This window comes from Entelurus aequoreus, linkage group LG08 (genome assembly GCF_033978785.1).
Source record: "Entelurus aequoreus isolate RoL-2023_Sb linkage group LG08, RoL_Eaeq_v1.1, whole genome shotgun sequence".
Taxonomy (NCBI): domain Eukaryota; kingdom Metazoa; phylum Chordata; class Actinopteri; order Syngnathiformes; family Syngnathidae; genus Entelurus; species Entelurus aequoreus.
In genome coordinates, this window is record NC_084738.1 from 59462980 (window position 1) to 59475867 (window position 12888).

Here is a 12888-nt window from a genome sequence, read left to right on the forward strand (position 1 = left end):
AATTATGGAAAGGGAAATCCCTAACCTTGTATGGTAAAATGTCTATTGCCAACTCGTTAATTATTCCTCAATTTATTTATTTGTTTTTGTCATTACCAGCTCCATCACAAAACTTTTTTAAGATTTATGAGCGGAGGGTCTTCGATTTTGTCTGGAACGGCAAACCAGAAAAGATTAAAAGAAAGGTTTTGTACAAAGAGTATGAATATGGGGGCCTGAAACTTCTCAACCTTGAAGCTATGTGTCTGTCTTTAAAAGCATCAATTGTTCCAAAGATGTATTTAAACATTGAGTGGTACACAAATGTCCTGTTGGACAAAAAACATGTACTGTATCAAAAGAAATTGTATCCTTTTTTACAAGTGATCCCCTCCCAGAGAGTCTGCTGGGAAACATGGCGGGGTTCATAAAGGAAACAATCCACTCATAGTGGTGTTTTCAATTTTATGTGCCAGAAAAAAGAGACGATATTTTGCAGCAGTTAATATGGATGAACTCTAATATTGTAATCGATGGAAAGCCTTTCTTTTGGAAAAATATGTTTGAAAGAGGAATCATTTTTGTCAATGATATTATCAATGAGAATGGTAAAATTATGAAGTATGATGAATTTAGAGCTATGTATGGTGATGCTTGCTCAAGCTTTTCATTTTATCAACTAACTGGAGTAATTGGGAAAAGATGGAAACAAATAATTAATTATGGAACTACTAAATTATTAGTCTGTAAACCTCTAATAAGAAATTCTAGTTGGCAAAAAGGAACTAAAATAAATAGAAAAATATATAATTTCTATTTAATAAAGAAATCTTTGAAGGCTGCCTCATACAACACAAATGGAAAATGGGAGGACTTTTTTGACTGCCCGTTGCCATGGGATGCCATATTCAAACTAATCTATAAAACCACTATCGATGTGCAAAATCGTTATTTTCAAATTAAAATTATTTATAACTTCTTACCCACAGGGAAAATGTTAAAATTATGGAATATGACAGAGTCAGATGATTGCCGATTTTGTTGTCAGGAGCCTGAATCCACCCTGCATTTGTTTTGGTATTGTCATATTGTGTCTTTGTTTTGGGTGGAAGTTAAAAAAATGTGTTTAAGGATTGGTTTGTTTATGAAGCTTAATGTGGTTTCTGTTATTTTAGGAGAGTTAATTGACCATCATGATTTAGTCAATTTAATTATAGTACTCTGTAAAATGTGTATTTTTAAGGCCAAAAACAGATATTCACTTAGTATTACTTTCTTTAAAACATTTATTCAGTATTTTCTAACTTTAGAAAGTTACATGGTTGAAAACGATAATGATGCCAAAAAACATTAAAAAAAAGATGAGAAATCCTCAAAGGCTTATTCTGAAAGTATAATTATGTTTATAGATTGTATGATATCTGTTGTTGTGTTCCCTAATTTGAGTGACCTGGACATAATCTGGACTGTACATAAATGCTTATTTTGAAAATGTAATTTTGTTTATAAATGATATGCAATCTGTTGAGTTCCCTAATTTTTTTCTGTGTACATGAATGAAGGTGTGTGTTGCTGAGTCCGACTTGGACATTATCTGGACTGGGCCTGGTTTAAAAAACCCTTTAAACAAATCTAATTTCATTGACAACCTGGTCTGTTGAAGATAAGGCCCTTTTTTAAAAAATAAAATAAAATAAGATAAATAAATAAAAAACATTTTCTTGGATAAAAAAGAAAGTAAAACAATATAAAAATAATTACATAAAAAAATTGTAATTAATGAAAATGTTAGTGGACCAGCAGCCTATACAATCATGTGTGCTTCAGGGACTGTGTCCCTTGCAGATGTGTTGTCTATGTTGTGGGAACCAGAATATTGGTAGCAGAAAGTAATAACCCCTTTTGTGTGAGTGGGTGTGGATGCGTGTGCATGGGGGAGGTTGTTTGGGTTGATGCACTGATTGAAAGTGTATCTTGTGTTTTTTCTATGTAGATTAAATTGTATTTTTATTTTTTTATTTTTTATTTTTTTAGAACAGGCCCGCGGGCGACTCATCTGGTCCTTACGGGCGACCTGGTGCCCGCGGGCACCGCGTTGGTGACCCCTGGTTTATACCCTCTTTCTTAAATACGTTTTTTATGGCAAAAACTTAAAATATGTTGTAATTTCCCTCCTAAAAAAATCAAAGTGGAATATTTGATGTAAATTAATTGAAGCCTTAAAATGGTCAATAATTCATAACAACACTGATTTTGAGTCATTACAATGGCAGATAAAAAGAAATTCCCACTAAAATGATCAAGGATCCAAAAGGGAAGCCCACTCATAAAAGTGTGAAAATAAGTCATACAGATGTTTATTTAATTTAAACTCTTAAATTTCTTGATCAACTTAAAATCTATCCGTCAATTATAACATGTTTTAATATTTTAACTTGTTGTTATAGCAAACACAAAATATGCATTATCTTCCCCAAAAATGTTTGATGTAAAGTAATTAGAGCCTTTAATTGGTCAATAATTCATAACAACATTGATTTGTATTATTTGTATTCTTTTTTTGAGCAATTACATTTTTAAAGAAAGACAATTATCTGCAAGGCAGCTTTTTGTTATTCGAGTCCACATTACAACTTTTCTTCCTTACACTTCACCTGTTGGCTCTTTTATTCCACTTTTCTTTTCTTTTTTTCCCTCTCATAGTATTTTTGGAATGTTTTGCGGTCCGTTGAAAAATTAGCTGCGGGCCACAAATGGAGCCAGTGCCGCACTTTGGACACCTCTGACTAATGGAAATGACTTCTGTCATGTGTTACAACTAATTGTAGCATTGTATAACAAACACTCTCTTGCACCCCTTCCCAACATTAGGTACACCTGTATCTTATCTTTTAAGTTCGCCTTTCCAGAAACAATTCTAACCATAATATTAGAAATAGGTGTGTCCTGATCCGATATTGATATTGGTCTGTTATCAGCAAAAAATAAATAAAAAATTGGATGATATGGGCTTGCATATGAAATTTCAGATGTAAGTGATCCGATACGACTGTTTACTTGTGCAAAGCTGAACAGCCAGTTAGTATCTATATGTCCTCCGATAAGCACACAAGTTTGTTAGGGGTGCACAAAATAATTGATTAATGTCCGAATAGCGATTCTTATTCATCCCGATTCCAAATCAATTCATAATTTTTTTTTATCAATTGGAAAAAATTTATAAATATATATATATATATATTATTTTTAATCGATCGATGCATCCATTTTCTACCGCTTGTCCCTTTTGGGGTTGCAGGGGTGCTGGAGCCTATCCCAGCTGCACATTGGCGGAAGGCGGGGTACACCCTGGACGAGTCGCCACCTCGTTGCAGGTCCAACACAGACAGACAACATTTACACTTACATTCACACACTAGGGCCAATTTAGTGTTGTCAATCAACCTATCCCCCCCGGTGCATGTCTTTGGAAGCCGGAGTACCCAGTGGTAAAGACCCCGAGCCCGGGGATCGAACCCAGGACCTTATGCACTAACCCCTGTTCCATGTATATGTGTACAGTATATATGTGTATATATATATGTGTGTATGTGTATATGTATGTGTATGTATATACATGTATATGTGTGTATGTATATATGTATAGTATATGTATATATATATATATATGTATATATATATATGTATAGTATATGTGTACCGGTATATGTATATGTATATATTTGTGTGTATATGTATGTATATATATGTATGTGTATATATATATGTATATGTATATATTTGTGTGTATATGTATGTGTGTGTGTATATATATATATATATATATATATATATATATATATATATATATATATATATATACACACACACACATATATATATATATATATATATATATATATATATATATATATATATATATATATATATATATATACACACATATATACACTACCGTTCAAAAGTTTGGGGTCACATTGAAATGTCCTTATTTTTGAAGGAAAAGCACTGTACTTTTTAATGTAGATAATTTTAAACTAGTCTTAACTTTAAAGAAATACACTGTATTCATTGGTAATGTGGTAAATGACTATTCTAGCTGCAAATGTCTGGTTTTTGGTGCAATATCTACATAGGTGTATAGAGGCCCATTTCCAGCAACTATCACTCCAGTGTTCTAATGGTACAATGTGTTTGCTCATTGGCTCAGAAGGCTAATGGATGATTACAAAACCCTTGTGAAATCATGTTCACACATCTGAAAACAGTTTAGCTTGTTACAGAAGCTACAAAACTGACCTTCCTTTGAGCAGATTGAGTTTCTGGAGCATCACATTTGTGGGGTCAATTAAACGCTCAAAATGTTCAGAAAAAGAGAACTTTCATCTGAAACTCGACAGTCTATTCTTGTTCTTAGAAATGAAGGCTATTCCACAAAATTGTTTGGGTGACCCCAAACTTTTGAACGGTAGTGTGTATATATATATATATATATATGTATATATATAAATATATATATATATATATATATATATATATGTATGTATGTATGTACTGTATGTCCCCCCAATTATTATTTTTTATTGATTTTTGCTAATTATGAATTTATTTAAAATCGGGATGAATAATATTTTCTTATGCACTCCTAATTAATTGCATGTCTTAATGTGTTAATTTTGACAGCCCTATAAATAAAATTATGTATGATTCGTGCTGATATTGCATTGGATCAATATCATTATCAGCCAAAAATCAATAGTGCAATATCCATACTTGCCAACCCTCCCAAATTTTCCGGGAGACTCCCGAATGTGCCTCTCCCGAAAATCTCCCGGGACAACCATTCTCCCGAATTTCTCCCGATTTCCAGCCGGACTTAAGGCACGCCGCCTCCAGGTCCGTGAGGACAGCCTGTCGTCACGTCCGCTTGGCCAACCAAAAAGTAACCACAGAACACTATACCGTATAGTGTTCTGTGGTTACTTTTTGGTTGGCCAACGGTTTACGTTGTATTGCGCACCCTGACGGCAAGTGTGGGAGTCGGTTCTGAAGTATGAAGTAAAGAGACGTAACTTTGTCACCTCGCCTGGTTATTGACTCCAACCCAGAATATTGCACTGCCCACACATATGCTCCTTCAAAGGCTGTGCTACTGGCTGCAAAGTATTGCACTTTTAAGTACAACAATGAGTAGAGAGGAGTGTTATGTGTGTGTATATGTGTAAATAAATGAACACTGAAATTCAAGTATTTTTTTTATTTATATGTATATATATATATATATATATATATATATATATATATATATATATATATATATATATATATATATATATATATATATATATATATAAATATAATAAAATACATGTATGTATATATATATATATATATATATATATATTAGAGATGCGCGGTTTGCAGACACAACCGCGGACTCCGCGGGTAATCCGCGGGTCGGGCGGATGCATGACGAAAAAAATATAGATTCGGGCGGGTGGCGGTTGAACCAATTCAGAAAAAAAAAATACATAGTTAAATGTTGTTACCCACATACGAAAAACGAGCAGCACTCTTTGAAACAGGCAATTATTCATCAGGCACTGCTGCAGCTGTCACACCAAATTTCTTCCCCCCTACAAACCCCCCCCCCCCCCCCCCCCCCATTTACTTCCGGGGCTGCGTCCAATAAAGTCACAAAGTTGCCGGGGGTCCTTAACCCGCACGCGACTGTCCTGTTTCGTGCCTGTACAAAAAAAACAATAATTGATTTCTTCAGATTCCAGCAGCTGTCAAAGACGAAGTATCCTTCCAGCGACGGGCAGTCAAAGCCGAAGTGCTATCGATCGCTGTCAATGACGTAAGAGGAAACATGACCACGGAAGTAAATGGGTGGGGAAGGTTTTTGTAGGGGGAAGAAATTTGGCGTGACACACCACAACACAACACAACAGGAGAAGAAGAAGAAAATAAAAAGATGGCAACGCCGGCTGCAAACGTGGTAAGCGACAAACTAAAAAAGGGAATACTAAAGACCAGGGGAAAAAAAAAAATAATAGTCAACACTTTCTTAATGGAAATGACAATAATATTATAATAATGATAAATAATAGCCTCTATTGCGTGGCCAAGAGATATTAATGCGTGGCACGCATTGAATGTCTCTGCTGCATCAGTCTCTTTTCTTTAACAGGAATGCCTTGCATCGTCTATATTAGATATATAACAACGGGTGGGTGGCGGGTGGTTGTGGTTTTGATAAAATGTTAGTTCGGGTAGATGGCGGGTGGATGATGACTTTTGTGATGCGGTTGCGGATGAAATAATTGCCTATCCGCGCATCTCTAATATATATATATATATATATATATATATATATATATATATATATACATATATAGCTAGAATTCACTGAAAGTCAAGTATTTATTTTATTTATATATATATATAAATATATATATATATAACTTCTAGCTATAAATATAATAATAATAAGGAAGCTAGAATAATAATTCTAGCTATAAATATACTCCTCCCCCCTTAACCCCGACCCCCCACCCCGCCCCATATCTCCCGAATTTGGAGGTCTCAAGGTTGGCAAGTATGGCAATATCAGTATGGTATCCGAAGTGAAGCAGTTGTATCGGGACACGCCTAATTAGAAACCCTTCACATTAGCACACAGCACAGTTGTGCATATTTGCAAACAAGCACAAACATATGACTTTCATTTTGGGAGTGTAACTTCAAAAGGTATTATAGCATCATAAAACATGTTACAGGGTGCAATGAGAAGTTTCATGTGTTTTATATTTGTGTTGCTTAACAATGCCAGAAATATGTTGTAGCTTTAATTTCATGTCTGATATGTTTTTGAGGTTTTCTCACCCACTCAATTTGCTTACCATGTAAATCTACAAGATTTGGACTTGTTTGATGCCCGGATTTGTTGTCTCAAAGTTCCACTCTCTGCTTTGCATCTGTCATGCCTGTCTGCTGTCAATCCAACCTTCAGAGGAGATGGCGCCAGCGCCCGAACGCTCGCCCCATTTGGCCGAGCGCCAGCAATCCAAAGACGTCTCCTCTTTTTCCTCGTCCACATCCTCTCCTTGGGACTCCCCTGTAGACCCTTTCAAGGCACTCCGCCCGGCGCCGGTCCGGGCCCACAGCGCCCCCATCACGCTGCCGCCCGAGCCGGCGGACCCCTTCGAGAGCTCGCCGGGCGACGTTGAGGACGCCGCATCCTCGCTGTCCTGGTCCCAGAGCCAGTGGATCGCCTTCGGTGACAATATGGCTTCCTCACGCCGACACGGCCCCGGTCCTCCTTTGAGGCTTCAGTCCGGCAGGTCGAGCCGCTTCCTGTCGGATGACTCCGCCGACGCCTACTGCAAAACGGCGGAAGGTTTTTCTGACAGTTTCTCTGAGCTGAGCGACGGGGCGACAGCGGCCGCTCCGTCGAGCAAAATATTCCCTGGTAACGGCAGACACTTTTCTCATGCCTGAGGTTTCACTTTATTTTGACTGCATGTTTGTATTTTCTTTATTAATATTATGTATTTATTTTTGTGTTCTATGATTTATTGGAATGGGTTTGACTTGACTTTCACTGTGAATTGATTGTGTTGCTTTGCACTTTTTGACCCCATTGAATCTTAGTGTTCTCTATTTTTTTAATTTTTTTTACGGACACTAACCCGTCACTTCCTGTCACGCAGTGCCCAACCGACCTACGACCCCTCTGACAGCCGGAGCCCTGGTGCCGCCGCCCCGACCCTCCTCCAGGCCAAAGCTCCCCACTGGGAAACTCACCGGCATCAATGAGATTGTGAGTGAAAACGCAGACAAACGATTGCGTGACGACACCCATTTGGGGTCTGAATCTTTGGGCGATTTGATTCGATTCGATTCTTAGGGTGACGATTTGATTCAAAATGGATTTTCCATTTAAACAGGTTCTTGCAATGTATTATTTGGTGTAATAATTACCATGAAACTTTTGCAAAACAGGTTACAGGTTAGACATGCTCCATAAGGTTGCATGTAGATGGCCTAAAAATGTATTTTGGAAAAATAGATTCTTATTGAAAAAAAAACCAATATATATATATTTATAATGTGTGTGTGCGTGTACAAGTGTATATGTATTGTATGTATATATACAGTATATATGTTTGTATATGTGTATATATATATGTACTGTATGTACAGTACAGGCCAAAGGTTTGGACACACCTTCTTATTCAATGAGTTTTCTTTATTTTCATGACTATTTACATTGTTGATTGTCACTGAAGGTCAAAACTATGAATGAACACATGTGGAGTTATGTACTTTAACAAAAAAAGGTGAAATAACTGAAACCATGCTTTATATTATAGTTTCTTCAAAATAGCCACCCTTTGCTCTAAATACTGCTTTGCACACTTTTGGCATTCTCTCGTAGAGCTTCAAGAGGTAGTCACCTGAAATGGTTTTCACTTCACAGGTGTGCCTTATCAGGGTTGATTAGTGGAATTTCTTGCTTTATCAATGGGTTTGAGACCATCAATTGTGTTGTGAATGAGAAGGGGTGTCCAAACTTTTGGCCTGTACTGTATATATGTGTGTGTATATATATATATATATATACTGTATATGTATATGTATATATGTATATTTTTTTTTATTTAAAAAAAAAAAAATTTTTTAAATAGATTTTTGAAAATTATTAATGATTTAAAATCTGAATTAATTTATTGTTCGTCCCTAACACCCATGTTTAAATCGACTCCTCCGCTCCCCAGGTCCGACCCTTCAGCCCGCCCAAGGGGTCCGGCGCCAGCCCACCTCCCGGCGCGCCCCTCGCTCGCGCAGAGAGCTCATCCTCCTTGTCGTCGAATGCCTCGCTCAGTGCGGCAAACACGCCCACAGTCGGTAAGAAGACGTTACTCATCCCTCCCATGTTCTCCTGTGCACCATTCCTCCTGGCCTCCATTATCCCTTCCTCTTCCTTTCAATCAGGACCTCAGCACACTTTTAGTCTCCCCATCTCTTCTCGAGAGACAGAACTGCTCTCATTTCCTTCTTTCTTTTTCCTGAGTGAGTTTACCATTCTTCAACTTTCCCTGTTGCTCATGTCTTTTCTGCACACTAAAGATGTGATGTTCGCGAACGAATCGAGTCTTATGAACAGGTCTTTTAAGTGAACGCTTAGAACCGATTCACAGGGTTGAGCCGTTTGTTTGGGAGCGGGTTTTTTTAATGCATATGCAAATTTTGCGTTGGCAATTGCCCACTCTGAACACGTGTGCCACCAGAGTTAAAGGAGACCTGGCAGCATTTGGATTAACTTTTTTTTAAATAAAAAAATACATATTTTTACTAGGACTGTCAAAATTAACGAGTTAATTCATGTGAATAATTACAAAAAAATCTCATTGATCATGTACACACTTCGATTAATCATGCAATTTATCTTTCACCTCAACCGCTAAACAGTCGGTGATCAGATCAATGCATACGTCAGTACAAAAATTAGTGAAGAGATTCCGACTGGTGGTCTCGCTGGCAAATTTCACTCCAAAATAAAGCCTTAAAGAACGTTGGATAAAAAGTTACCAGGTTTTGTGCAAATACATGACATGTATTCATGTAAATTGTTTAAAAACATTCCTGGATGACATTCTGGCAATAAAATAGCATTTGTGATCAAATAATGGGGTCTTTTCTGAAACAAATTTTAAGTAATTACCTGTGATTAATCATTGTTAATCCAAATTTAAAAATGTGATTAATCTGAATTAAAATAATCATATATATATATATATATATATATATATATATATATATACATATATATACATATATATACATATATATATATATATATATATATATATATATATATGTGTGTATGTATGTATGTATGTGTGTATATATATATGTATGTGTGTATATATATATGTATGTATGTGTGTATATATATATATATATATGTATATATATATATATGTATGTGTATATGGTATATATGTATGTATATACTGTATATAGTATATATGTATGTATATATACTGTACATATATTTTTCAGAATAATATTTTATAATTGTATTTTTTTTTTCTTAATTTTTTCTTCTTCTTTTTTCTTTTTATTTAGATTCACTTTTTTGGTTCCTTTCTGTAAAGGGTTCTAGTTCAAGCGTACACACACCAGTTATGGTAATATCATTTTGTACTCACATTTGTATTATGTTCAAATTTTTTCAAGGGTGATGGGTCAAATGCAGAGAATAATATCGCCACACCTAGTGTGTGTGTGACAATCATTGGTACTTTAACTTTATTGTAGTTTTATTTAAACGTTTTTATATCTATCAATGCATTTTATTCTTACTTAATATTTGTGTATTTTTTTTCCATATTGTTAAAATTCTGCAACATTTTTTAGGTGAGGAAAATTTTAAACTAGTGATGTCATTGCCTAAGCATGGAAAAATGGCACCGCCTTATGGAATGTTTACAATGAAAACACAATTTAAAAAAAAAAAAAAATACAATTATAGTCAATATTCCAGAATAATTTCCACCAATAGAGTAATATTTGTGTAAATTATATTATTGTAATGTACAATTTATCATATAAATTATTGTTTTCTGTGATTAAAAAAACACTACAATAACAAGCTTATCTTTTGAACGGCTCTTTGAAAGGAACAGCTCCTAAAGATCTGGCTCCCTTCAAAAAGTATCCCATGTCTACTGCATACGCCATTTGTTAGGAACACCTAAATGCATTGTTATCACTATCAGCCCTGCAGAAACAACGCACAATGTCATTTCCATGCAGTAAATTGTTGGTTCCGTGCATTGTTTGCCCTCTCTTTACATTGCTGTCCTGTTCCTTTCTTTATCTCCTCCGTCTTTGCGCCCCTTGATCGGGTGCAAAGAGGATGACATGTTTGTCGCCAAGCTGCCCACCTTTGAGAGGCGATGTGAAACACCAGCAGGTACAACCGGGATGAGTCTCCTGCTCTATGACTAAAACTAATAGCAGTTTTTTCTTGTTATGCTGCTTGTATGTTGTAAATATTTTCTACCTGCTATTTCTCTTCCAACAGCATCCATTGCTAAAAACCTTTCTGCCAAGGCCACGTCCGCACAAGCTTCAGTATTTAAAGAAATTAGTTTCCTGCGCTTTTTTGGCCCTTTTCCCCCCAGGAAAATTACATTTTACCTCACGCTTTCAGTGTTTGCGTGTAGATCACAGGTGTCAAACTCAAGGCCCTGGGGCCAGATGTGGCCCGCTACATAATTTTATATGGCCCACGAAAGCCTGGAAATTATATGCGTGAATAAAGTACAATATTTTTTCTTACTAAATGTATACGTTCTTTCCATTTTGACAGAAAAATACATGTAGTGCATGAAATTGCATACCTTTTAAACGTTATTATCTAATAATGCAACAAATATATTATAATACATTCCAAACATTTTTGGTTGAAATAAAAATGAATATTTTAATATCTGCTTGACTTATAATTGCAGAGCAAATTATCCATCAAATTGTACACTGTAAAAATGACAAGGAAGATGGCCTAAAAACGTATTCTTCCAAAAAAAAATATATATATATATATATATATATATATATATATATATATATATATATATATATATATATATATATATATATATATATATATATATATATATATATATATATATATATATACATACACTACCGTTCAAAAGTTTGGGGTCACATTGAAATGTCCTTATTTTTTAAGGAAAAGCACTGTACTTTTCAATGAAGATAACTTTAAACTAGTCTTAACTTTAAAGAAATACACTCTATACATTGCTAATGTGGTCAAATGACTATTCTAGCTGCAAATGTCTGCTTTTTGGTGCAATATCTACATAGGTGTATAGAGGCCCATTTCCAGCAACTATCACTCCAGTGTTGTAATGGTACAATGTGTTTGCTCATTGGCTCAGAAGGCTAATTGATGATTAAAAAATATTTGTGCAATCATGTTCACACATCTGAAAACAGTTTAGCTCGTTACAGAAGCTACAAAACTGACCTTCCTTTGAGCAGATTGAGTTTTTGGAGCATCACATTTGTGGGGTCAATTAAACGCTCAAAATGGCCAGAAAAAGAGAACTTTCATCTGAAACTCGACAGTCTATTCTTGTTCTTAGACATGAAGGCTATTCCACAAAATTGTTTGGGTGACCCCAATCTTTTGAACGGTAGTGTATATATATAAAGATATATATATATACACACATATACAGTATATAGACACACTTATTCATATATATATACACATATATGTAACATCGTCACACAAGGGACCGCTTGTACTTTGCAAATTTTTGAGGTTCTCAGCATGATCAACCAAGGTGCTCATTTTAATTTAGGTTTTTATTTATTTTTTTAAATACCTGTGGGCGTGTGGACATAGCCTTGATTTCAGATGTTTTTTGTTTAAAGTAACGTACTGACTGAAGCGAGAATCGATTCTGAATCAAATCGACTCCACAGCAGGAATTGGATCGAATCGTTAATTGCCCAAAGATGCACAACCCTACTGACTACGTATTCCACGTTCGAGTTGGCGTGTGGATCTTTGGGCACCCGACGATTCGATCCAATTCCGATTCATTGGTCAAGGATTTGATTGAAACCGATTCTCGCAATGTATTATTACTTATCCTATTTTTCGGACTATAAATTGCTCCGGAGTACAAGTCGCACCGGCCGAAAATGCATAATAAAGAAGGAAAAAAACATATATAAGTCGCACTGGAGTATAAGTCGCATTTTTGGGGGAAATTTATTTGATAAAACCCAACACCAAGAATAGACATTTCAAAGGCAATTTAAAATAAATAAAGAATAGTGAACAAAAGGCTGAAA

At 35.4% G+C, this 12888-nt stretch overlaps 1 protein-coding gene across 10 annotated transcripts in view; it reads left to right on the plus strand.

Annotated features, from left to right (window-relative positions):
- The window catches only part of fcho2 (FCH and mu domain containing endocytic adaptor 2), a 157966-nt gene that overhangs the window by 118703 nt on the left and 26375 nt on the right, over positions 1 to 12888 (plus strand). For 3 of the 10 annotated variants that reach the window (XM_062056937.1, XM_062056939.1, XM_062056938.1), the window contains 4 exons: positions 6995 to 7453; positions 7695 to 7804; positions 8763 to 9057; positions 10907 to 10966. In XM_062056937.1, the coding sequence (XP_061912921.1) occupies positions 6995 to 7453; positions 7695 to 7804; positions 8763 to 9057; positions 10907 to 10966 (924 nt within the window). The remainder of the gene's footprint in view (positions 1 to 6994; positions 7454 to 7694; positions 7805 to 8762; positions 9058 to 10906; positions 10967 to 12888) is intronic. The other 7 variants (XM_062056943.1, XM_062056945.1, XM_062056940.1 and 4 more) reach the window with 6 other exon arrangements.